Consider the following 26,411-nt stretch of genomic DNA (forward strand, 5'->3'; position numbering starts at 1 on the left):
TGTTTGCCTTTGCCTGTTTGCGAGCCACAAGTCCTGTATTCCCATTGATTTAAGCTGCATTCCCTTCATTACTTGAGATTGGCCATTTTACATCTCCTTGTCCCTCTTTTCCCCCCTCCTGTGAATTGCCTGTTCTTCTCCTTTGAATTTTAAGTTGCTTGTCTTATTGATTCAGAAGAGTTCTTTATATATGAAAGACCCCAATCCTTTGCTATCTGTGTTGCAAATGCTTTTGGCTTTTTTCTAGTCATTTGCTCACAAGGTTGCATGCCTAGCTCCTCTGGCTGTCCATTGCTGGGGGCTGCCTCATTTCGCAGGGGGGTCCTTGGCTTTTCTGCCCCAGAGCCCCAAGTCAGAAGGGCATTATGTTGTAGGAGGCAAGTAGGGCTTAGAGGTGTTGGAGTGGACGGGCAAGACCAGTGTGGGCTTAGAGAGATGTCTGGGTGCTCAAGAGCTGCCTGTGAGCCCAGCCCGGCTCTCCCGGAGAGGTGGCTGAACCCTGGGTACAGTGCTTGTGGGTGCAGATTCTAAAAATGTGGTCTTACCGGGGGAAGAGCGTTAAGTCACCTGCAGCCTCGGACAGAGAGGCGAGAGTTGGCTTCATGAGGAGTGCCTCTTCCATCCTCACCATGCCTTCCCTACAATGGCCTAATTTACGAAACCCACGGACACCTGCCATGTGCAAATGGGACTCTGGCCTGAGGGCTTCCAGGTGGCTCTGTGGCTCCAGGTCAGATGAAGCCAAAACACACTTCCTCTGGGCAGACTGGCCTCACCTGCCTTTTGTCACCTGCTGGTGGGCAGAGTGGCCCTGTCGAAATGGATGGAGCCAGCAGGGGGTCCCTCCTAGCCCCACCTCCCTGAGCTCTTCCACCCTGGCCAGGGGGCGACCAGGAACCCCTCCCTCCCCTGCACCCAGCTGGTGGAATCTGCCAACTCACCCACCTTTCAGGCCTCAGCCTTGGGATGGACCTCGGGGGCTGGTGTCCCTTGCTCATCCCCCCCACGGCCCCACCTTCCCGAGCCTGACAGCCCAAAAGCAGAGACGCAGGGGTGCTGCTCAGAGTGAGACCTTGGCCAGCTCCCCGCCCTGCTCCGAGGGAGGCACCAGATGCAGCGCCCTTGGCTCCGACCGGGGGACACTGGGCCCTGCCTGCCATATGTTCCGAGATGAGCTTCGATCCGGCAAGCAGGCCTGCCCAGCAGGATTTTTGGCACCTGGGACACAGGAGGCAGACCAGAGGGATGAGCTACCCAAGGTGGTGGGAGAGGAGGAGGCGGCTCGGCCGCTGGGATTGGGCCTGTATGGCCCCCTCTTGGCTCTTGGCTGTGGCTTGGTCAGGGGAGCAGGTGGGGGGAATAAAAGGGAGGTCGGCTGCTCCCAGGAGGAGCCAGGATGCCAGCCAGCCAGGATGGGCCTGCTGTGAGTCGCAGATGGCAGCCTCCAGGTCTCCACAGCTCTCCCGGGTCCCCGTGTCCCTCCCTGGCAGCTCCCTGTCTTTTTGGGGAGGAGGATGGGAGTGGCGGGGGACCCGGGTATTTCACTGTATTTACCTGTACTGTCAGTTCGAGCCCCAGAGGGTCCCCTGAGAGAGTGGGGGCCGCCGAGCATCCTGCTCACCCCTCACTCGGTACTCCCGTGCAGGGGCAGACCGAGGCGCCAGGGCCCCGCCACTGGTCCGGGGAGGCTGGGACCCCGCTGGGCAGAAAACATCGGGCCCAACTGGTGAATGAGATCAGTCGGCTGGTCTGCAGGGTCTGTGTGTGGATAAGCTCATGCTGGCTTTTTTATCAGGGTTGAATCATAGGATGCTGCCCCCCCCTTTTTTAAGTTGCAAAACGATCGATTTTAGGTATTTGCACGTGGTCCAATTTCCACCTTTTCCTGTTTCTGCCCAGATCAAGTAGCATTGGATCCAGAGATTGCTGAAGATTCTTTGTCTCTTCTTTAGTTTGACTTGGTCATTTACGTTTTCCTAAAAAGTCATGCAGTTCATTCCGTGTCCAAGATTTCGGCCTAAAGCTGAATACTGTAGCAGCCTTATAATTTATAATTTATAATTATAATTTCGACTCTTACAATAGTCCCTTCCTCATTACTTCCTAATGCGCGGGTCTGATTTCTCTCTTGTATTCATAATTAGACATGACAGTGTTTTGTCTGGTTTTTGTTGTTGTTGTTTGGTTGTTTTTGGTGTGTGTGTGTGTGTGTTTGTGTGTTTTAAGTTTATTGGTTTGGGGACTTTCCTGAGAATCCGTTTTTGGGGGTGTTTACAACGTGTGAGTTTTTTCTGATGTTCCATGCTGTTACTTTCTACTTCTGCTGCTAGTCTCTCTCTGACTTTCTTTCTAACTTTTAGAGTTGAGTACATATATTTTTCATTCTTTTCTGTTTAACAGTAAATCCTATTTATTACATTGCGGTCAGGAAATGTGGCCTGTCTGCTTCCAGCTCCTTTGGAATTAATTTAGCATCGTTTTACTGCTCAGGTTACTATCTGTTCCTTTTTGTGTTCCTAACACTTTTGTTCTTAATATATTTCAATAAGATGTTATTCCACACAAAACATTCTCTCTTTTTTTATTATGAGGCAAACTTCTTAGTTAGTGGGTGACGAACTTAGAACTTCTTTAAAGAAGCTTACAGCATCTTCTTTCAAAGTTGTAAGTTTTAAAAACAAATTGCTTCATTTAGTGATGTCCCTCTGAAATGGTTATTTTAATATTTTTTAAATCCATTTTTCAGTAGAGGGGTTGACTCCGTTAAGAGGCATTGTTTTGTTTTTAGATAGTTGCTCTTCTGTAATCTTGATTGATCTCAGTTGCTTTTTATATATTCCACTTTTTCTATTTTTCTTTTTTTTTTTAACATATTACCTATAATTAAAAAAAATTTTTTTTTAAGTAAGCTCTACACCCAACTTGGGGCTTAAACTCACAACCCTGAGATCAAGAGTCTCATGTTCTACCCACTGCACCAGCCAGGCACCCCCATATTACCGGTAATTTATTTCCCATTTTCTCTAGTGTTTTGTGGTTGCCTTTGGACTTTTCAAAAGCACTATTTGATCTAATGGCTCTTATTTGTCAGAGCCAAGCAGGGAGGAGCATGTCTTACATTCTACCTACTTAAGACTCATTCCACTGCTTAGTTTTTGTTAATATGATCTAGGTTTCAGACTACATTTTATAGTTATTTATACTTATATGTATTTATACTTAGATATACACGGACGTTTTCTTTCAAACATTTAAAAATTATTTTGACATTTGCCTTCAGTTTTAGAACCAAATCTCCATGTTCACAGGTTTCCGAGCCCACGACCAATGCATTCGTAGTGTACGATCTCACCAAGACTGTCTCCTTCTTAAACTCTTACTTTTGATTCATGTCATGGTTGGTTGGAAAACATTCTCAAGTACCTCTCTCAAAAGGGATGCATGATGAGAATATTGTCTGTATCCTTGCACGCTGGAGAATGCCTTCTGCTCATTGTGGCCTGCACACATATGAGACAGTCTAGCTGGGTATAAAATTCCTCAATCACAGACTTTTCCCTCCTCAAGACCTACGGGCTGGCTTCTTTTTGTTGATTTCTAATCCATCTATAATTTTCCCTCATCCTGGTATTTCATATGTTGTGCAAAGATGTGTCTGGGTGTCAGTCTCTCTTCCTTGATGTTTTTCCAAAAAGTCAGTGAGCCTTCTCCTTGTGCCCGTGTTGATCTGCCTTCAGCTCAGGAGTCCGATCTTCGATCCTTGTTTCTATCCCACTGCCTTTGTTCCCCATCATATGTCACCCTCCACGTTCTCTCTTATATCCTTACCATTCTCTCCTTCATGGTTTCCACGTCTTTATCCTTTTCCTCTAGAATTTGCGAGAGTTTCCCCAGTTTTTATTCTCTGTGTGTCTGAATCAGGTGTCTCCAGGATCGTTTCTCTTTACTGCTTCCAGAGTAGGTTTTAACTGTGCTACTGAGTTTTTAGGTTTTGGTTTTGGTTTTTCCAGCTCTTCTTTCTTTCCCGTGTCACGTTCTTAGTGTTGTCATATGGCCTCTTCAGCTCAGGCTCGTCTTCCCTTCGGGCTTTCTTCTCCAATTTCACAGAGACCATGTCTTTTTAGATCTTTCTGAGTCTGCCATGCCACATTTGGTTACACGTTGTCCGTGGCTGGTGTCAAGTCCCAGCAACGGACTTTGAATACTTGTGATACAGACCGTATGGCCTGCAAAGCCTAAAATATTTACTGTTTGGCGTTTTGCAAAAAAATAAGTAAAAATTGCAGATCCCTCTACTAGCACAACAACTGGATACCCATCTCAGCTGCAAGCTGGATGGCAGAGGAAGAGATGCAGCTCTGGCCCTACTCCCTGGCTCCTACCAGTGTTTCCCCTCGATTCACTTCTGCTCCATGGACATGGTATCCTTCTATCTGCACCACCTGATTTCCTCATTCTCTGCACCAGTAATTTTGATAAAAATGCAAGTTGAAATATGCTGTCTGTCCTTCTGGGCCCTACCCTTCCTTAAGCTTCTCCTCCCTAGAGGAGGGCACCACCCCCAGTGCCCCTGCCTACTTCCTGCCCATTTGTTTTTTGGTTCTTGTCCCCGTGCCCTCTCTTTTTTCAAGATCTTCCTGTGCGTCGGACAAAAGGCCGTGTCTTGAGGTAAAACCTTGGACAGGTTTTGCTCATTCCAACACCATCTGCCTTTAATTAATAGAGATTGCTCCCAGATTCCAACATTGGGTCATCTATCAGTTTGGTTTTTGGCGTGAGTGTGAATTTTCATTTTTCTCATTGTCTTTACAGCTATTTTGGAACCAAACAAGGAGAGGCTCCATGGGTGGCTGCCAAGTAGATATGCCATTTTGAAGGAGTCAGAACTGCATGTAAAAGTTGTGGTTTGTCCATCTTGAGGCAGTCTCTGTGGCTGTGTGTGTATTTGATAAAAGAAGAAAAGGCAGGAACATTTTCCCTATCCAGGGACCACTTGTCCAATGACCTCAGTTCTCTGGAATACACCCAAAACAAAGAGTCCACAAGCCGCCAGATAGCTGCCACAGTGTCCACGTTCTGGACGTTATTCACATTACCCAAAGGAGAGCATTTCTGTCTCCCTCATTGCAAGCCGATTTACCCGTGTTTTATGTACAGTTCTAACAGTCTCGGTCTTTGTTTCCCTAGCTCCACAACCAAATTGGAATCGGCAAATCTGAAGGGAGTAGGGAACATTTTACAATGAGCACACTGACCTAAGAAGTTTTTCTGGGGCACCTGGGTGGCTCAGTCAGTTGAGGGTCTGTGTGCGGTTCAGGTCACCATCCCGGAGTCCTGGGATGGAGTCCCACGTCGGGCCCCCTGCTCAGCGGGGAGTCTGCTTCTCCCTCTCCCTCTGCCCCACCCCCCATTCATGCTCTCTCTCTCACTCTCTATCTCAAATAAATAAATAAATAAAATTCTTTTTTAAAATAGAAGTATTTCTGATGGACAGACAGGAAAGACATAGGACCCCCCCCCCCGCCCCCTGCAACAACTATAAATGCTCAGAGGCTAGCGCCGTTTCCCAGAAGAGCAGGCAGCTTAGGGTTCTCTGTGTGAGCACCCTCCAGTGTGACTCCACAACCACCTTCTCTGAGCCTCTCCTCTGCCAGTCTTCATGCTCCGTGCACCCTGTCCCCACCTCCCATAGCTCCTGGTGCTTCGGACAGTGGCTCCCAGGACCCTGGCTGGCTGCACATCAGGCTCCCCTGGGGAATGTCAAGAATCAGGACATGCAGCCTGCCCCCTAAACCAGGGAAATCAGGTCTTGGGGACGGGACCCAGGCATCAGTGTTTTTTAAGGCTTCCAGCTAATTCCGTTATATGGCCCAGGCTGAGAAGCAGGGCTAGTACTAATATGTTCTCATTGGGCAGGGAATGGATGCCACACGTTCTAGGATGATTTCTGTCCCAGGTGGATACTTAGTTCTGGAAAGAACCACCGTAGATGTCACCAGGAGGGAAGGCAAGAAGTGAGAGCTCGAGGTGCCCTGGGAGGAGGTTGTCACTGGGCTCTGCCACCATGCCTTTGGCCCCACAGCATGTGGCTTACATGCGGCAGGTGTTCGAGAACCTTCCTGAGCCCTAGCTTCCTGGCTTTCAGGCGGGACCAGCGGGGCCTCCCTCGCAGGGTTGCAGAGCCCACGGCTGCAAGGTGCTGTCCTCACCCCCACCCCCACGCTGTGTGCCTCAGGAGGAGGCAGGACGTAGGTGATTTCCTGCCGATCAGAATGCAGCCCCTGACGTGGGCCAACGACTTCTGACTTGGGTAAAAAAATAACAAGAAGGCGAGGAGCGAGGGGGTTCAAGGCTGTCCCAGGAATCACGTCACCCAGTGCCGCTCGCATTCCAATTAGCTTCCCTAAGTGGCGAGAGCAGGGAGGGATCCCAGCCAGCTCGCTCGGGACCGCGGGACTTAGGCACTACCTGGATTGGGCCGCGGTGGTGGCTTTGCTGTGCACGCCATCTGTCCCTGAGCTGGCCAACACGTGGCCCAGAGCAGCTCCTCTCCAGCGGGAGGCGCGGTGCGGTGGGCCTGATGCTTGTGCCCCTGGTCTGTGCATTCGGGCCGCCATCTCCTCGCCTTGACTTTGGCCGCCCTAGAATGCAGGCCGCGGTCTCTGGACGGCCCTGGCCCTGCCTCCCGAGAGGTGCGCCCTCCCCCGGTCGCCAGCTAGCCAGCCAGCCACCTGGCAGAAGCCTCTAGCACGGTAGCCTCCCGGTGCCCCTGGCAGGGCGTCCTGGTGGGGGGTGGGGGGTCCCAGGGCTCAGACCACAGGGGAGCAGGAAGGGGAGCTGCTTTTTTCCCCCATTTCCTGAGACTGGTTCCCAACTGGGTGCCCCTCCCCTCCGCCCCACCCCCCCGGACCTGAGAGCTGGCTCAGGAGAAGCAGGGGGCTGCCGGGCCCGTGGCCCCCAGGGCAGTGGGATGGAGCTGTTCAACTCTAACCGAGGCACCAGTCAGTGAATTCTGGGACCTGGAAGGAGGCAGCCACCTTTCATGGGGCCAGACGCTGACTCTGGGGGCGGGGGGGAATTGCTGGAACACGGGGTACTCTTCATGCCCCGCTCTGAGCTTCATGCCCTGCTCACATTTGAGGGGATCCACCAGTGTTTGCTGAGACACAGCATGGCATAACCAAGAGCGCAGTAATCAGGCATCCCACGTCTGAGTTCAAAGCCCAGCCTGGGCACTAGCTGTCAGGGATGCCTTGGGCAGGGGGTCTCCGTGTTCTGATCTGCAGAACGAGACTACCGCCCCCACATCAAATTGGGCAAGGGGTCTCCGTGTTCTGATCTGCAGAACCACCCCCACATCCAGGAACGGTGGTGAGACTTGAGCAAGGCCCGGCACGTCGGGCAGTGGTGTGGGGCAGGCCGGGGTGATTTCTTGGGCCTTGCTGCCGGGCTGGCCATCGTGCTAAGGGTGTCGGTCCCCCGCGGATCCAGCCGAGCAGTCCCAACCCCTTGTCAGAAGAGCGGGGGAACACTGGCAGGGAGAGGGCCAGGCTGGGCCGAGGTGGGAGGCTTGTTCCGGTGGGTGGACATAGGCCACCCCCAGGAAAAGCAGGCCCGGTGGCTGGCAGGCCCTGGGGGGCCCTGTGCTTTCCGCCGCGCTCACACTCCGGCTTCGAGAAGCCCCCGACGGGCTCCCCGGCGGACACAGGCCCGGCAGCCCTGCCTCTCAGCAGTAGGGCCCATTAGAACTGAACAACTCTTCGCAGGGCATTCTATTTGCACACTCCAGTAGAGTGGACACCAAAGGGGTTTTCTAATGCTTCATGGGCTGCTAATTTCCTCCGTGACCTCTTTTGTTGGGGTCTGACCCCAGCCAGAAGCTCTGCGCCATGCAAGCCAGCGCCTGACACAGACCCAGGGCGCGGGGTGACAATGAGGCTTCTATCAGCTTTAATCAGGCTCCGGTTGGGTCTGAAGAACGGGGTGGGGGGAATTTGTGTGGCGTTCAGAAAGCCCTGGGTGGCACAATACCAGAGCCCCCAGCGTCCCTCATGGAGGCCAAGGGGGCTCCAGGCAGCGGCTGAAGGGTTGGTCGGGCCACGGGGCGGGGGGGTGGGGTGGGGTCGGGCGGGGGCCCTTTGTCCCAAGCGCCTCTTCAGAAGGCCGGGCCTGCCCTGAATGGCCGCCCGCCCGGCCTGGCCCATGGGTATCACAGGCCCCTAGGTATCTGGGGAGGCGGCCTCCCCCTCGGCCCCCAGCCTATTCATCGCCAGCCTAATTAGGTTTTTTTGTCTGTGTTCTCCCTCCCCTGCAGACTGCGATTCCTACTGCAAGGCCTCCAAAGGGAAGCTGAAGATTAACATGAAAAAGTACTGCAGGAAGGACTATGGTGAGTGCCAGTCCCCTTGTCTGGCGGGGCCCGCGGGGGCCGCGTGACCAGCCAGGAGCCCGGCTCGGGGGGCAGGTGGCCCTGGCTGCTTGCTGGTCGTGGTGTCCCGGTGCCTGGACAGGGGCCTGGCTGGCGAGATCCCACGCCCAGGGAACTTGTTAGCTCTTCCTCCAAGGCCCTTGGAGGCAAGGGGCACGAGGGGCCTTCTGGGGGTGCGAGGGGCTGCAGGGGGGCACGAGGGCCGGGCTCTCTCTCCCTGGCAGGAGTTCCCCTGCGGCTGGGATTCCCAGCCTGGCCTCTGGCCTTCACTCTGCCCCGGGTGGGGGCCTGTGTGGCCTCAGACTAGTCGCTTCACCTCTCTGGTCTTCCGTGCCTTCATCCGTACGATGGGCTTTCAACCTGAGTCTCCCTCCATGGCTTAACGTGGGGTGGGGTCCTCCAGGCAACAGGAAAGGGGGTTTAAAAGCCTTCTGCTCCTTCCGGAGGTTGACTCTGCAAAGGCTGAGGTGGGCCAGGGAATCTGCATTTTAAATGGTTCGCGGAAGTTTGAACGCATCTTACAGGGGGGTCCCTGAGGGTGCTTTGCAGCCAGGAGCTGTGGGGCTGACAGCCCTGCTCCCTGAGCTGTCAGGCCTGGGGTGACCCAGCCCCTCGCTCACTACACACCAGTCCCCCTGCGCCCCCTCTCCGTCGCGCAGCCGTGCCCGCCTTCTGTACGCACTTGCTGGGAGCCTCCTCGTGCCAGGCTGCCCCGGGGGAGGTAAGGAGCCGGCTTTGTGGCGTCTGGTCCCTCTGTCCCTCCGGGACCCAGGGGCGCCCAGCAGCCCGGCCTGCCGTCTTCCCGGGGCCGGCCATTGCAACCAGCCCGAAGGGGTTTCTCTTTAATAAGGACAAGCGTCAGGCCCGTTGAGCGTAACGAAAGGCATGAGGGAACCCAGAGGAATTTTGAGAACTTGCAAAACGTAATCATTGTACCCCGTGAGAGTTGGTGTAAGTACACGGATACACACACATTACACACCCCACACTGGAGCCCAGAGCGCCCCCCACCCCCAGGCCGCCTGGCCTGCCCCTTGATGGGGGTGCGTCCGTGGGTGGCCCTGTTCAGACCCCCGTAGGGCCCGCAGCAAATTCCCCAAAGCCCCTTTCAAGGGTTTACACCAGACACAGTGCAGAAACGTCTGACTCCCGCTGGAAAAAGAACAAGCTCTGAGACAGTTTAAGGATAAAGGGGGTGCTGTCTCTGAGCCCCGGGGACATGCACAAGAGAGGGATGAGGGCTCAGGCAAGAAGGCCCAAGGGTTCTGTCCCGTTCCCAGGCGTGGGGCCTGGGGTTCAAGTGCGGGCTGTCTGCGCAGGCCCGGAGAGCTCGGGGTCGTAGAGAGGAACCCTGCCCAGGACAGGGGGCAGGGGGAAGGAATGGTGGGTGTCCCTGGGGAAGGATTGCTTTGAGTTTTGTCTGGAAGCATCCTTTGGTGGACACCTGAGAGGGGCTGGAAAGGGAGAGCCAAGCTGTCCTTTTGGGAGGGGTTGGCCCGCAGCCTCTGTTCTGTTCTAAAAGTGAAGAAAGGAAGAATTAGGCTTTTTAAAAGTTACCAGAATAGCTCCTGCGTTCCACCTGGTTCTATCCGACTTGGCTCCATTTTGTTCTCTTCTCTTCTTTTCCTCCGTTGAGTTCAGCTTCCCTGACCCCCAATGTTCCGGGGGACCCTTGTCTCCCTCGGCGCTCTCCTGGCCCCCTACCAGTAGGAAGGCTGAACACCCTCTTTTTGCCAAAGGGGGCCAGACACCCTCTTTTTTATGAACTCAGAGGGGCCCCACAGCCTTGTTCAGGAAGGAGGGGGCGGCCCCCCAGGGCTGGGCAGGGGCCCACAGGTACAGCCAGAGGCCTTGTGCTGGGGCTTGGGGGGTGAGGTGTCATGATTGGGTTCGCAGGACTTCGTAGAGAATCTTCCCTGCATTCTGTTGGGACCACAGACCCCCGGATAACATGCGAGTGGGGGCATCCCTCCCCTGCCTGGGGCAAACCTGGGCCGGCGCAGGGGTGTGATGAGCAGGAAGAGGACGAGGAGGGAGCTGGCCTGGGGGTCCGCAGGGAGGTGAGGCGGGCAGAGTGGGCCAGGCCAAGGAGGACTGGGGACCGGGCTTCTGAGGGGCTGCACCATCTCTGCTCTGACTGACACCCGGCAGGGAGCCAATTAGAAAACGTAAGCAGTGCCCTGGATGTTCCAGAAGCTGCTAATGAGCACCCCGGGTTTACTGCCCCTGCCAGGTGAAGAGCAGGCCCCAGGCCCCCTTCCTCCTGCTGGGGACGTGGAGCTGGGTCTCCGCTGACCTGGGCAGCGGGCGGCAGGGGTGTGCGGATGGGTCCTGTCCTGTGTTCGCTCTGGCGCGTTCCCGACGAGAGGGGCCCGGCGCGGGCAGGGCTGGGGTGGGCACCAAGCAGGGCAGGGAGGCCTGGGGTCAGGGGAGGGCCGCAGGGCCAAGCCCCGCCATGCTTCTCACATCCCGAAAGCGCCCCAGGTGGGGAAGGGTGGCCCGTTGTGTTCCCGTCTGCAGGGAAGGGGCCCCACGTGCTGCGGGACTTCGGGCAGGAGCCTCACCGGCCTGGGCCTCGGTTTCCTGCACATGGAGGTGTCATCCAGGGGACACGACGTCCTTCTGGATGAGACCCGATCTGCTCGGGGCAAGGGTGCAGGGTGATGCTGTGGTCTGCGGCCACCCGGCCCTCTGTTGCCCTCGAGGGGACGCCGCCAGCGAGCCGCCCATGAGGGACGGTTGTTCGCATTATTGCCCAGTGTCTTAGCGATGCCGGCCAGCTCCTGGGGGACCCCTCGCCTGGGAGGGGCCCTGCCTTGGTGTGAATGCCCCGGTGGGTGCTCGTGTGACGGCGTGCGTGAGGGTGCACGTAAGGGTGTGCACGTGGAGGTGTGACTGTGCGAGCAGGTGCGTGTGTGCTCGTGGGTGTGCATGAGTGTGAGTGTGGGCGTGCGAGTGGGCGTGCGTGACCCTGAGTGTGATCCCTCTTTGCACACTCACGGAGCGCCTGCTGTGCGCCCTATCCTGACCTGGGTGCTGAGCTTACGGATGTGCAGGAGACGCCAGCTTGGCCCTCAAGGCCCTTTCAGTCTAGGAGGGGAGAAGGACACACAGACGAGAGCTGGGAAGGTGGACCAGCCTGAGGTCCAGAGGCTGGTTCTCCAGAGAGGGTGCGGAGGGAGGGCTTCCTGGAGGAGGGGGCCCCCGGTAGCCAGCGCTCACGGGGCAAAGCAAGGCTCCCAGGCAGAGGGAGGAAGAAGTGGAAACAGGCTGGGGAAGTGGGTGCTGGGTTTGGGGGCGCGGGGGCCAGGGAGGCTGGGGAGAGGCCCGTGTGGGCCTCAGCCGCCACGGCCACGTGCTCAAACCACCCTGAGCCCACCGAGAGCTGCCTCCTGCCTCTTCCTTCTCCCTGGGATTCGAAAGCGGGGGACAGACAGACAGCGCACATTCTGAGAGGTGAGATCATCTCACTTTTGCCAGTTCTTGGAAAAACTATTCGTTCCCAGAAATGTTTATTAGTCACCCCTTTTGTTGAAAGACATTTTGGTACCACCAGATGGAAAAATCAAAATGCTTTTCACAAGATGATTTGTGTCGAGAAGGCCTCCTGAGGTCCCGCCAGGATCATTTCTGGGGTACAGCTCAAAGGGGAGACTCTGTGGGCATCTGGGGGGGAGACGGGGCTCGCCAGGCTGTGCACGCGTGTGTGCACGCGCACGCTCCTGCTTTCTCGGGGCCCGTGGCAGAAGCGGGCTGGGACCTAAGCGGAGCTGTCATTCACACCGACATCCCCCCGTGCGCCCTGGGGCCTCCTGCGGCCTCGCCAGGCCCGGGATGGGGCACCTCACTGCCTTCCTTCCCGTCCTTGCTGAACCCACGCGAACACTTGCCCGCGATGCTGAGACTCACCGAGATCCAGTTACGTGCTCCAGACCGGGGACTCCAAAGCTCCAGAGGCTTCTCCTCCCCCGGGCCAGGGCCCGGAGCCTCTGGCCGCACAGAGGGGGCACAGCTGTCCCTTAGAGGGCTCAAGAACGCGGTTCCCCCCACCGGACCCTTGACTCCCCGTTCCTGGTAAGCCAGATACATCCTCCTTGGGAAACCGGCAGGTGTGGTCCCCGTGGTGTTGGGGTGACGTTTAGAGATGCTGGAGCCGACGTGGCGGACGTTGTGGCCGGGCCTGGGGGGGAGCTGGCGATGGGCATGGCCGTGTGGGGGAGGGAGTCGCGGGCCAATCCCTGATGGGGGACAGGTGTGGGGGTGCCCGCGGATTACCGTGGAGCTGGGGGGGACAGCGTGACGGGACCTGGCCCTTGCCTGGCTCTCGTCCAGCTACTCAGGCTGGAGATCAGATGGGGTCGGGGGAGAGGCTCCTAACTCAGGCCTCTTGTTGTCTCACCAGCCCCAGGGACGCGGGGGCCCCCCAGCAAAGGATGGCCTCTCCCCTCTTAGCACTCCCTCCCCTTCCGTTTCTTGACCTTGAGTTCAAGAGCTATTCCTGATCAGGATCAATCCCGTTAAGTGCGGAGAACTGGACGGGTTCTCAACCCCGTCCCGGGGGCGATGCGCCTGTGTGTACAGCAGGCTGCGATCTCGGGGCTCGGGTGTGGGTGCGGATATTTCCCCGTCCCTGGGGGCCGTTCCTGGGAGACGCCACGCCCCCCCACCCCCAGAGCATCCCCCCCCAGCCCCAAGGAGCGGGACGCAGAGCAGCCGGCAGCACGTGGCATGGTGTTTCAGAGGCTCGCTGACCCTTCCCTGGGGGTCACTGGCCCCCCTGGGGATCCTCCGATTTCCCCAGCCAGATGTGACCTCCCCTCGTCCCCAGCCCCAGAGGGCCAGCCCCATCTGGAGGCCAGATGTGGAGCTGGGTCCCCGCGAGTCAGGCCGAGGTCGAGGAATGCGGGTGACCACCGGGTTGGACGGGGAGGGCCCAAGGGCCCCCGTGACCGCTTGACGGAAAGGCCCCTGATCCCGCAGGGTGCTGCGCTGACCGGGCCCCCCGCCACCCTCCCCAGCACAGTGACTCCCTGTCCCTGCAGACAGGGGAGCCCGGAGCCTGCGCCTCCCACCTCTGCCCCTCCCAGCCAGCTGCAGGGTGCTGAGCCCCAGAGGGGCCTGCGGGCGGCCGGGCGGGCGGCTCCCGGCTGTGTCTGTCCCCCTCGCTGGAGCTTCCTCCCCTCCTCTCTCACTCTGTTTCCTCTCCTCTGAACATCCTTTCTTAGGGAGGCAGGGCGGGAGGGGAGGCTCTAAGGGGCCAGCGAGCCTGGCTAATGAGAGGTGTCTCCTCCCATTTCACAGATGGGGACGCGGAGGCTTGGAGGCGGCAGGGGCAGGGATCTGTCCAAGGTGCCTGGAGAGCCGGGCACCTGGGGCTGGGGACCCCGGCTGTGTCCCACCCCCGTGACGAGCAGCACTTGCCCCCCTGCTCACTGGGGGCCTGTCTCCAGGGTCACAGAGCATCTCTAGCGACGCAGGGCCGCCCTGTGGCAGGGTTCTGGTGGGTCCTGACACTGCCCTGTGCTGGGAGCCGTGCCCAGCACCCCATTCACTGTGCCGGGGGCTTCCTGCCCCGTGCAGCTTGGCCCGGCTGGAAAATAGGGCCAGGCCCCCGCCCCCAGACCCGAGGGCACCCTCTGGAGCAGGCTGCGTGCGTGGCAGGGGACCAGGGACACCCTTCCAAGTGCTTGCAGGCACCTGCTTGATGCCCCCAGGGGAACTTGGCTGGCCAAGGACTCTGGTGCTGTGGTCTGGATCCCGCTTGGCTCCTATTTCCGGGCCGGAGGCCCTTTCTTCGGGGCTCCTTGCAGAAGCAGGTTCCATCCTTTGGGTGTGGATTGACTTTTAGGAGCTAGAGCTGAGGGGGGTGCATGAGAGGGTGCACAAAAAGACTCGTAGCTGCTGGACGGCCCCACTCCAGGGCTCCAGCTGGGGAGGCGGGGCCGCCCTTTGAGCTCCTGCGAAGGGGCTGCCTGGAGGTGGTGGCCTAAATGAGGACTGGGCTGTGGGCTGTGTTTGGGGACCTCAGACGGGAGGGACCTGGGGGGGGATGCGGGGCCTGGACTGAGGCCATATTCGGGGAGGTCGACCCTCTTGCTTTCCCCTCCTTCAGAGGCCAGAACCCCTCTGGTGCACCGGCCTGGGGCGGCGCGCCTCGCTGGGCCTTCCAGGGCGGGCTGGGAGGCAGGTTTGGTCGTCGAGCATCTTCTGGGTCTGTGTGAGGCCATCCTCTGGGGGTGACACTCCGGCAGCTCTGGCCAGGCCGGGGGTGGGGGGCGGGGGACAAGCCAGGCTGTTTCAGTCCCTCCTGACTGGGAGCGGGGGCCCTCTCTCCCTTTGGCTCCTTTGAGGAAGAGACCAGCCCCGTGACGAGGGCGCCCCACTGGGCAGGCAGGGCTCAGGTCCACTCTCCTACGTGAGCCTCTGGCCAAGCGGGGCGGCCAGCGCCCCACCCCTTCTCACTTGTGAAGGGGGTGCAGGTGGCCAGGCCCGTTGTCCAGGGAACGGGGCTCCTGTCTTCCCCAGAGTTTGGCCCTCCGATTCCCAGATCTCCCGGCATCCCCTCCTCCGCGGATCCCTGTGCAAGGAGATGGTCCCAGGCACCTCACCCCTCTCCCCTCCCAAGAATGGAGCCTAAGCACTGGGGCCTGGCCAGGAAACTGAGGCAGCCTTCACATTGCTCTTGGTTCTGAGAGAGAGAGAGAGAGAGGCAAACCAGGAGTTCTTTGCGGAGAAGTAAAAAGGAGGGACCCTCAGCCAGCCCTAAGGTGGGCGTCCCCGCCTTCTTTGAGGTCTGAGGTGGGACTTTTTCGGGGTGGCAGCCCGGGGATTCCCAGGGACTCCCGCGGGGGGCTGTGGCCCGTGGCCTGGTGTGGCCACAGTGAGCCTCCAGCTGACCACCCCGTTTCATGGGGACAGCCGCGACACCTCGAGGTGGGTGCACGGGTCCCGCCTCGCCGGCCCGCACCCCCGGCTCGCTCGGTCCCCCTGGCGGGTCAGCATCTCCGAGAACAAGACTTGGCCGGGCTCCGGCCTTTCTTACCTTCACGGGGGACTGGGAAACATGTGGTCAGGGCTGCATTTTATGAAGTGACTGCAACTCATGACACACTTTCTATGCCGGGAGATTTATGGGGCTGCGTGGTTTTCATGGTTTCCGTGGGGTTAGTGTCCTCCCCCATTCGTCCTGCCGTTGTCTCCGAGACAGATGGGTGACCAGCCTTCCCCGGCTGGACCGGCCCAACAGGAAGGGATGGCTGGGCGGGCAGCCGGGTGGGGGAGGCCACGGGCTGGCCACCCAAGCCTCCTTGGGAGGGGCAGCTGCTGGGAAGCCCCTGGGGCCCCCCCGAGCAGCCCATAAATCCAGGAGACCTCCGGGCGGCAGGAAGCCTCCCCGCGGAGGTGTCCCAGGGCTCCAGGCCTGTGGGAAGAGGGAGATAGTTGGCAGCCCCTCTCCCCACCGGGGGCCGGTGCCAGGGCCCCTCCCCCAGGGCGCGGCCCAGCAGGTTGTCTCGGGCTGAGCCAGCCGATGATTGAGCAACAACTGTATACTCTTCACGGAGCAAACAGGCTTCCTAGAACCTGGCCTAGGCCGGGAGCTTCGATGCCAGCAAGAGGTCCCCAAAACCTACCAGCAGGGCATAAGTCGGCTTGGAGCTATTTCCTGTCACTAACTGTCCCGGGAAGGTGGCCTTGCCAGGTCCTCCGAGGGCCCAGAGCTGACAGGCTCTGAGTCTCTTGGGTCAGGGCTGGAGCTGGGGAGGGAGGCTCGGAAGGACCGGAGGCTCCGGACAGAGAGGACAAGCACAGGACCCGGAGCTTCTGACTTTTTAGGTTGCCTTTGGTGGCCCGAGAGCCTCCCAGCGTTGGGACCCATAGAGGTGGAGGCTTCCTGGAAGGAAGGTCTGCTCCTATAGGACATAGGGGGGCCTTGCCCACCCAGCAGCCGAGAGGACCCCCAGCGCTGGCCAAGGCACCCAGCCTGCCCTGGGCCTGCCTCTGAGCCCCCCGCCCACCTCCGACACAGGCCGTTCTTGCTGACTGTGGCCTCGGGGGGCCTGGCCCTCGGGGGGCTTCTCACCCGCTCGGAGTCACGGCCAGCCCTGCAGCCGAGGGATGGAGAGGTGCGTGCCCCCAGCCAGCCCAGCAGCAGGCTGGGATTAAGAGAAGTCAGTCGTCACAGCCCTGCCCTGGGGGCTGATAAGTCCTTCCTGGGAACCCCGGGATTGCTAAGGGGGGGTGGCTGCTGCCCCGCCCTGCCTGCCGCCTTCTTATCGGAGCTGTGCAGCTGACCGCAGCTGGGGGGGCTCCCAGGCCAAGAGTGCAGCCTGGTCCCTAGGACCTGGGCCGCGGAGGCCAGCTCCTCGCTCCCCGGAGCCCGTGAGCGCTCTCCTTGCCTTTCCACGGGCATCTGCCCCGTTCTGCAGCTTTGCTCAGGGGCGCCCACGGAGAGGGGGTGCTGACCTCACCCATCCTGCCTCGTGGGCTCCAGGCCCCCCCGCCCCCCCACAATGCCTGTTTTTGTCCAGGCGGAGAGTGGGGCCCCGGGCCCCGGGTGCACAGCTCTCTTGCAGCCTGAGCCCTCATTTTGGGGGATGAGCAAGGGCTCAGCGTAAGGGAGGGCGTCCGCGGTGTGGACCCCGAGATGCAGCCGCTTATCACTGAGGGAGGGTCCCGAAGCGCCAGCAGCCTGGGGGCCAGGCTCCCCGGCGCGGCCACTGCCCGTTCTCAGCGTCAGAGAGGGACCCCTCCGGCTGGTCCCTGCACGCCTGTCCTGGTCTCATCTCCGGCTGCCTTTCTCAGGGTCCTCTTGCGCATTTCTGAAGACGGGATGGGGGGTCCTCACCGGGCCGCCACGTTCTGCCCTCCTGGAGGCCAAGCTAGGACAGCGGTGCACAGACGGGGGTGGGGGGCGGCTGAGGCTCATTGGCCTGGTGTTGAGTGTCGTCGTGTGGGTGTAAGGGGCACGCCCGCAGGGATCGTGGTGCTCGGATGGGCAGAGCTGCCTGTGCTCGGCGCGCGTGGTGGGCGACGCCGTGGGCCCCCAGGAGACCCCAGCCATCCCGGGCCCCCGGCCAGCAGGCCCCGCAGAGGTGGCGGGTGCGGCCCCCGAGCGTGCGGAGTGGGTCTGCCTGAGGTCACTGTTTCAGTGTGTATTTTGAATATTTTCAGCTGTATGTGCACGGCAGGGACTTGGCCCGTGCACTGCGTGTGCGGCTCATACTTGGTGGGCTGTGTAATGTGCGGAGGCGTTGCCAAGGGCAGCGGAACTGCGGATTTTTTCCAGCATAATCATGAATTCTCCCGCCACCCTCCCCTGCCCCTGCGCCCGCCGGTGCCGTCCCTTTCCAAGGCCCGGGAGCCGCCGGGAGCTGCTGGGGTGGAGGGAGGACGGGGACCGTTGCTTTGTCCCCCTGGACCTGCGTGCACCGCTCTGGCCCCTGGATTCTCGGGGACGGCAAGGTGTTCGGGGTGGGGTACGCCTTTGGGCTGCGTCCTCAGTGTTGAGCGGATGCCCTCCAGGCCTGTACTGGCCGGGCCTGGGGAAGTGGGGTGGGGGTGGGGCTGCTTCGGATGCCCTGCCTGGTGGTCCAGAGCATTCCGTCAGGGGAGGGAAACTCCAGACCCGGGAAGGTGGGTCGGGGGTCTCCAGTCCTCCTGCTGTGGGAAGGGACCCCAGAGAGTAAGAAGGGCCAGCCCAGGGCCTGACCGGGTCCGGCTCACTCTCTCCGGCTGGCCCACCTCACCAGGGCTGCCCTCCCGCCTGGCTCTGGGCTGACACCCAAGATCCTGAGCCCCTAGTTCCAACCGTACAAGTTTGCTCGGGCTGCCAGAACCAAGCACCACAGGCTGGGGCTGAAACAACAGAAATTTATTGTCTCACGGTTCCGGAGGCCGGGAGTCCGAGATCGAGGTGTCCACACGTGGCTTCTCCAGAGGCCCCCCTCCTGGGTTCACAGACGGCTGCTTCTCGCTGTGTCCTCACGGGGTCCTCCCTCTGTGTGTCTGTGTGTCCGTCCTGATCTCCTCACGAGGACACCAGTCATATTGGATTAGGGCTCCTTCTAGTCACTTCCTCTGAACTCCATGACCTCCGTAATGACCCTGTCTCTGAATACAGGCACATCCTCAGGTCCTGGGGGGTTCGCACGTCATCCTATGAAATCTGGGGCCGGGAGACACGGCTCAGCCTGTCACACCACGAGACGCTCAGTGCCTGGGGTCACAGCCGCGTTCCCCCGGCGCCTTCTGCAGCATCTTTGCGGGGCCACCCCCTGCCCACCCCGGCTGGATGGGGGAGGGCCCCGTGGCTGGGCCGGGGGTCTGAGGTCCCACCCAGGGAAACAGTGGCATCCTGATGGAGCCTCATTCTGCATTCAGCTCAGTGCTGAGGAGAGGAAACCGGGGTTCTCAGGGACACCGGCTCCCCCGTCGCTTAGCCGAGGGGCACTCAGTTGCCACGGTGACCTCCGTGTGCACAAACACACGGCCCAGCCTACTCCTGCGAGCTGGAGAGGGCTCCCCACCCCACCTCAGAGTTCACACTGAGTGTTGAGTCCCTTGGTGACAAAAACATGGAAACGGTTGCCATGGCAGCCATTCTTTGGAGTCCTCAGCCTGGAGTGCAAAGTTCAGGATGCCCAGGAACGGCTGAAATGGAATATGGGAAAATCTGCCGCATCCCTCACCCCATAAGGACGAGCTGGAGGGTGGCGGACGCGCCCCTGGGCCCCGCCGTCCCCGAACCTCCCCGCATCGTGGGCCAAGCGCGGGGGCAGAAGGGGAGCAGCAGGGAGGGCCCTGGGAGTGAAGGCGGCAGGGTGGGCCCCAGGGACCGTGCGAGAGGCTGGCCGGCATGGGAGGCCAGGCCGGGCCATAAGCGGGCAGGTGATGACCGCTCAGCATGCCCCGGGGACATGTCCTCGTGGCTGTTGGAGCTGCTGAGCTGGCCCACGGCTCGGTTTCTTCAGGTGTAATCTGGACAGACGAGCTGTTGCTCATTTTCCAGGAGGGCTCAAGTCCGCTTATCCGCCAGGGCCCTCTTCAGCCTGGTCCAGGGGTGAAGGGTGCAGGGGGTGGCAGGCGAGCTCAGCAAGGGCAGCGTGCCCCGTCCTGACCGTGGGGATGGGGAAGATGACCAGGTTTTCCTTGGTCGGTCAGTGCAGCAGAGACCTCTCCCTTTATCCCCTGGAATGATTATGTGTCCCCCCAGCAGTTCCCCAGCTGGGCCCCATGGGGCTCTGCTAACTCAAGATGCACTAGCCCAAGAGGCCTGCAGTCAGAATTATTTGGGAAACCAACCCACATGCATACACACACACGATTTGTAGATTCAAGGCTCTGAAAAGTCCTGCAGTTAAGGAAACCTCTTGACTTTAACCCAGAATTTCACAAACCCATCTAAGCAAAGTGCCCCCTCTTTTTCTTTAAAAGGCATTTCCTCCTACTTTTAAAATACCTCCTAATATCCTGCAGAAATGACATTTGTTAACAGTCACTAGGGCACTGATTCTCAAACTGTATTCCCTGGAACAACAGCAGCACCACCACCTGTGAACTGGTGAGAGAGGTGGACTCTGGGGGCCCATTCCAGATCCGCTGAATCAGCAACTCTGGAGTGAGGCCCAGCGATGTGTGCTTGACAAGCTCTCCGGGGGATTCTGATGCAGGCTCCAGCAGAGAACCCTTGTACCAGGGGACATTTCGGGGGAGAATTAGCAGGGGAATGGCCTGGGGAATTGGAGAGGGTCAGGAGGGAGGGGGCGCAGCACCAGGACCCTGGACTCCGGAAGGGGTGCCACGTCCACCTGGAAGGGTAGGTTCACGGTACTCTGCACCTGGCACTGAGATCCCATCGTGGTTTTCGGAGACTGGGTCAAGGGCAAGGTGGTGTGTCTGGAGGTGCCATGAGGCTTTTTTTTTAGATTTTTTTTTATTTATTTGACAGAGATAGTGAAAGAGGGAACACAAGCAGGGGGAGTGGGAGAGGGAGGAGCAGGCTTCCCGCTGAGCAGGGAGCCCGATGCGGGGCTCGATCCCAGGACCCTGGGATCATGACCTGAGCCGAAGGCAGATGCTTAACGACTGAGCCACCCAGGCGCCCTGCCATGAGGCTTGATGTTAAGTGCGGGAGGTGGGGGGGCACTAAGGAGGTTCCCACCCAGCCTGCGGGGAGTGATGGTTGCTCCTGTCACAGAGTACACCTGTCCTGGGCAGGCAGACTCGGCCCAGAGTGCTGGGAGGCGCGGCGGTCAGTTCCTGGAAGCTTCTTCTGGTCCTGCCGGCCAAGCCCCAAACGCAGAGCTTCAACCCAGGCATGAGTAAGGCCTGCTGGAGCAGCGGCCCGGTCCAGGCATCGGCAGGTGGGGTTCCCAGGATCAGCTTAGGCACCACCCACGCGTGCCCCAGTGGGGTACCCTGTGCCGTCCCTTCCCAGCTGTGCCTTCTCCATCAGACCGGCTGCCCGGTCCTCGGCTCCGAGAGGGCTCGAGCAGGCAGGGGCCACCTGACCACAGGAGCCGGGGGTTTGTGTGTTGGGGGGGGGGGTGCCCAGGCGGCACTGCTCGGCCCCGGGGCCCACTCTCCCGCCTGTGCTTCCTTGCAGCGGTCCAGATCCACATCCTGAAGGCGGACAAGGCAGGCGACTGGTGGAAGTTCACGGTGAACATCATCTCTGTGTACAAGCAGGGCGCGAGCCGCATCCGCCGCGGTGACCAGAGCCTGTGGGTCCGCTCGCGGGACATCGCCTGCAAGTGTCCCAAAATCAAGCCCCTCAAGAAGTACCTGCTGCTGGGCAACGCGGAGGACTCGCCCGACCAGAGCGGCATCGTGGCGGACAAGAGCAGCCTGGTGATCCAGTGGCGGGACACGTGGGCGCGGCGGCTGCGCAAGTTCCAGCAGCGCGACAAGAAGGGCAAGTGCAAGAAGGCCTAGCGCGGAGGCAGCGGCGCGCCGGGCGGCCGGGCGGGCGGGGCGGGGCGCGGGGCCGGGGAGTGGGACGGGCCGGGGGCGGGGCCGAGGGGCGGGGCTTCGGGCCGCGGCCCCCCCCCCCCCCCCCCCCCCCCGCCGCGCGCCCGGGGCGGGAGAGATGAGGACGAGACTTAAGCTACCTCACGGGCTCCTTCCAGAGCGGCGGCGCGCTCCCCGGGCGGGGCGGGCCTGCCTCGGGGGTGGGGGCGCCGAGGGGCCGGGGTGGGGGCGCCGAGCCGCGCAGGTGGGGCCGCCCCCGCGGCGCCGGCCGGTTCTGGAGAAGGGGACGTGAGAACTGTGAACCCGGGGCGGGGGCGCTGAGCGAGACGCCCTCCTCGCCCCAGACCCTCCTTTGTCTGGGGATCCCCACGCGGGACCCCTGGCCGCGACAACTTGGGCCCCGTCCGCACTTGGGGGCGGCCGCAGCGGTCTGTTCCCGCCCTCCCCCCCCCCCCGCCCCCGGCAGTCCCCAGGCGGCCCGTGGCCTCCGCTGCCACCTGCTGAGTTGGTCCTGGGAGGGGGGGCGTCTTGGGGCGGGGGGGAGGGGGGATTCCCGTCGGTGGAGCCAGAGGAGCGCGATCCGGCGTCGGCGCCTGTCCCCGCCCGGCTGCGCGATGGGTGCTGGCCCGGCTTGTGGCCCAGGCGGAGGGCAGTGGGCCCAAGGACACCCCTGAGAAGCCCCAGCCGGGTGGTCACCGCCTCACGCTGGAGCTGCCTGTTGGAGGAGGCATTGCGAAGGCAAAACCTCCCAGAGAGTTTCCTTTCTGGAAACTTGGAACCAGCCCCTTGATGACATTTTCCAGGGGAGGGGGTAGGGGCCCTGACACTGTTTGTGTAATGACGTCAGCTCCTGGGAAGGGCCCGGGGCATGGAATGCAGGTTTGCACAGGCAGTTGGGCCAGGCTGGGGGAAGGGGCTTGCCCCCCGAAGGCCGGGGTTTGCGGGCTCAGCAAGGCCCCCAGGTGCCCGAGCCTCGGCAGGCAGTGGCAGGGAGGAGCGGGGTCCTGTGGGCCAGGGAAGCCATGACCACTTCCCGTTGCTGCCCTCACTCCTGGGTCCCTCGGGAAAGGGACAGAGGCTGCTGGACCAAGAATGCCGGCTGCAGCTACCCCCGCCCTGGGGCTGCCCCCTCCAGCCGGGCAGCACCTCGCCTGCTCCCTTCCGGCTGCCCCCTCTTTGTGGAGGCCTCCCATGCCCCTGGTGTGGCCAGGCCCCCTTTCCAAAGCTTTCTGGAGACACTGTCCCCAAACAGGCGGCCCCAGACCTTTGGCTCTTTGGCTGGCCCGTCGCGGGGCCCTGGGGCCCCCTGCCGCCCTGCCTCGGAGCTCTCTGCACTGCCCCGGGGCCTCCGGCCCACGTCCTCACACCCGGCCCACTGAATTAGAGGCCTGGCTCCTCTCTCAGTCAGGAAATTGGTTTCATTTTCCCTGCCGGAGCTCGGCGGCTCGCTAGGGTCATACCAAGTATGAAGCTTGTGCCCTCGCGGTCTGGCTTCCCTCCGCCTCCCCCCGCTTCGGCCCGCAGCTCGGCGGCCTTTTACTGAGCACCTGCTCTGTGCCAGGCACTTTACCCACGTGATCTCACATAAGCCTCATGACAACCCTGAGACGGGGATTCTCACCCCGCCTCTGCCAGCGAGGACACTGCAGCCCATGTGCTCAAGGTCACAGGCAAATACGAGGCCGAGCCGGGGTCAGACTCCAGAGCCGGGCCTTCTGGCCACACTGCCCCTCGCTTCTACTGCAGCCCGCCCACACCCTCGGTTCCTGCGGCTGGGTCGCCGCTGAGCCACTGGCCCTGGTTACTGCCTCTAGCCCGGGGAATAGAAGTCAGGGTGGGGGTGGGGATGGGGACCGGGTGGGGCGGGGGATGGACAGAGCATCTGAAGAGGTGGGGGCAAGAGTGGGCGAGGCAGGGCGTAAACTCGCCACAGGTCCAAGAAGGCAGGCCTTGGCTCATGCTAAAACGTCGTAGGATGGACATTCGGCCGCCTGGGGGTGTTTGGAGGGCTTCCAGGACAGACCGGGAGAGATGCCTAAGGGGGCAGGGAGAAGAGAGCACTGCTCTGGGAAGGAATATCCAGGCCCAAGGCTGGGTGCACGGGGACCCCTCCGAGCGGCCAGCCCTTCTCCAGGCCCCATGAGGTTTGCGAGCGCCATTAGCATCTCTAATTGCTGGGCCCCGTCCTTGAAAGGGCCTGGTCTCACTTCTGCTCACACTGACCTGGCTTCTTCACCCTGCCCAGAAGGGCTGTGCCCTCCTGGGCCTGAGTGTCTCCCCGCGTCCACGGAGGGGCTGGCACTGGTGGTCTCCAAGGCCCCCTCAGTTCTGGAGCCAGCGGCCTGCCAAGTGACAAGGCCTCTTGCTTTAAATTCCACCAGCTTCCAGCCTCACCCTGGGCTCAGCACCCGGAGGGCGCAGGCTGTCCCCGTCCCCACCCCCACCGTGGCCGTGGCCGGGGCCCCAGAGCAGCGGGGTGGGGGTGAGGACCGTGTTCGGGAGTTCAGTCATCCCAGCCTGCCTCGCCCATCTCGAGGGCCCAGCCCTCGGCTCCTCGGATTCCAGCCACCCACTTCAGCAGCGAGGGCCCATCCTGGGGAAAGCACCCTCTTCCCGCCCACCCCCCTCCCTGGGAGGAGACGGAAGGAGGAGCGGAGGTGGTCCGGTTTGTACAGTTAGGAACGGATGTAAAATGGAGCTAGCTTTTGACTTTGAAGAGTGTATTAACCAGAATTGTGATATGTAGGTGTTCGAAGAAAAACATACCAGATTAGTTTTTAAAAAGAAAACAGACTGCCCACCTGTCCTTTTTCTTACCTGCTGGGTGGTCTGGAGCCCCCGACAGCAGAGTGCCTGCTTGACTGACACACAGTAACACTAAAGATTTTGGGGGTGGAAGGGAAGGGGAAGGAGAGGGGCAGCCCCAGGTGCCCATAGATGGGAAGGAGGGAGGGAGGGACCCCTGTGGTGCAAGCCAGGGCGGCTGGGGGCTGCCCCAAAGCCCCTCATGGCCCCCTGGAGCTCTGCCTCCATAGTAGCTTGCAGGAAATGGGTACAGACGCCCTCGGGTGGGCCCCAGATCGGAATGAGACTGAAAAATGTCAGGGTCTCAACACCTGAAGGAAGCCCCCTACGCCCCCAAGAGAGAGAATGGCGAGTGGACGAACTAGACTCACGGATGGGGTCAATGGGCCACCGGTCATGGGCACAGCCACGCCATACCCTAGTGGTATCCAAATATGTACTCGTGGGGCCTCGTCCCCCCCCCCCACCAAAACCAAGCCAGCCCCACTACCATGTCATCAGACTTCTCTCCGCTCTGCTCCCAAAGGCACTTCCATCCCCTCTCCCCCCAGCTCCCTCCTGCGTTTCTGAGTTCTGTTCACTCAGAATTGTAAATGTTTAGTTGTGACCATGACATATTGTTTGGGTCAGTGTTTCTTTCCAATGCATACTAATATATTATGGTTATTATATATGAATATATTTAATGACATGGAAAAAGTTGTGGATTTTCTTTTTTTTTTTTAAGGTTTTTTTTTGGTTAGAGTTGTAATGGACCCAGATGGAACTTGTAACGTGGGCCCCACATGATAGAACTAAGTTCAGATATCATTTAAATAAACTCTTGTACACTGTTCACTGTCTCATCGTCTTCATTGGAGGCCTGAGCGTGCCGTGGGGAGAGGAGAGTGAGTCTTCGGGCAACTCTTAAGGAGTATTGCTTCGTCTCTTACAACTCCCCAGCGACAGAGCCCTAACTACCCCAAGAAGACAGGAAAGGGGCCACTTGCAAGGCCCTAGGGTTTGCTGGCTCTGCGATTTAGAGCAAAAAGCCTCCAGGATGGGACCATGTGTATTTCAGCCCCCCAGAAACCGCCCCTGGGATCCAGCCTTGACATTCCCTGGGGGGTTCCAGGTCAGGGGCACCCCAGGGGGCAGCGAAAAGAGGTGTCCTCGCACACCTTTGAACCTCCCCTTCTGATTCAGAACCTGCAAGTAGTTTTTGCCTTTCACAGAATCCGTGTCTTGGGCCCAAAGCCAAGAAGAGACTCCGGGGGAAAGCCAACAGGGTTGGGGAAACTCAGCAGGTTTCAAGCCACTGCTAAAGGCTTCGTGCGGGGCAGGCCCTGGGAGCTGAGCTCACTGGGTTTCTGGGAGGCTATATTTAAACCTCCAAGTGCTCGTGCTTTCTTTATTAAATAAACAATTCAGTCATTAGGAACCCATTGTGTTGCTATGCAAAGTGGGGGGCCCGATCGTCACCAGGAAGCTATAATTTCTGCACCCAGCTGTTTCGAAGATAGGTCTCGGCGATGGGCCTAGTCTGGCCCTGGAAGGCCCGGAAAGGCCTTTCCTTGAGGCTTGGAGGGGTGACAGAGATGCCTTGAGCTTCTCCTCAGGAAGAACCAGGGCCAGCCCAGCTGCCACGGGGGTCCAGCTCTGAGAGACGGGGGCCGTGTTCTCGGAACCAGGGGTGAAAGCCGGGCCAGCCGTGATCTCCGGTGTCCTCATCAGCTCGGGAGTGAGTCCCCGCTGGGGTGGCAATGCCTGGACAGGCCGAGGAGAGAGGAAGCCCCGGGGAGGCGGGGGGGGGGGGGGCATCTGCAGACCGAAGACCCTCCGAGTTGCTCGTGCTGAGGTGTGTACTGCATGCACAGGCCGCATGCTCACCTTGGGTCATCCTAGGTCAGGGGTCCAGTTCTCAAGGATTTTCACGATGTGGCTTTTTCCCGTCCTTCATAAAAATCTTGTCTGTGCCCGAGAGCACTGTGACTCCTTTGGGACCCCACCGTAGCCAGGGCCCGTGAGCAGCCGCGGCCACAGGCCAGAAGGAAGCTCGCCGTTGGTCAGAGACAACACGAGAGCATGATTTGTAAAGGTAGCAGCCTGCCTTCCAGGGCCTTATGCTCTCGCTGGGGAGGGGACGCGCTGCCACCTGCCGCAGCTGATGCAGGAAGTAAGCCCCGGATGCTGCTAAGTGCTGGCCCGAGGTGGCCGACAAGCCCATTGA

General features: G+C 60.2%; 1 protein-coding gene across 4 annotated transcripts in view; it reads left to right on the forward strand.

The window, feature by feature from the left end:
- The window catches only part of NTN1 (netrin 1), a 174,775-nt gene extending 149,738 nt beyond the window's left edge, over positions 1-25,037 (forward strand). For all 4 annotated transcript variants that reach the window (XM_045889867.3, XM_054511059.2, XM_045889868.3 and 1 more), the window contains 2 exons: positions 8,315-8,389; positions 21,033-25,037. In XM_045889867.3, the coding sequence (XP_045745823.1) occupies positions 8,315-8,389; positions 21,033-21,361 (404 nt within the window). In that variant the 3' untranslated portion in view covers positions 21,362-25,037. The remainder of the gene's footprint in view (positions 1-8,314; positions 8,390-21,032) is intronic.
- The last annotated feature ends 1,374 nt before the right edge of the window (positions 25,038-26,411 follow it).

Source organism: Mirounga angustirostris, unplaced genomic scaffold (assembly GCF_029215605.1).
Source record: "Mirounga angustirostris isolate CCGP_5_RB_7025 unplaced genomic scaffold, mMirAng1.0.hap1 SCAF_17, whole genome shotgun sequence".
NCBI classification, from domain to species: domain Eukaryota; kingdom Metazoa; phylum Chordata; class Mammalia; order Carnivora; family Phocidae; genus Mirounga; species Mirounga angustirostris.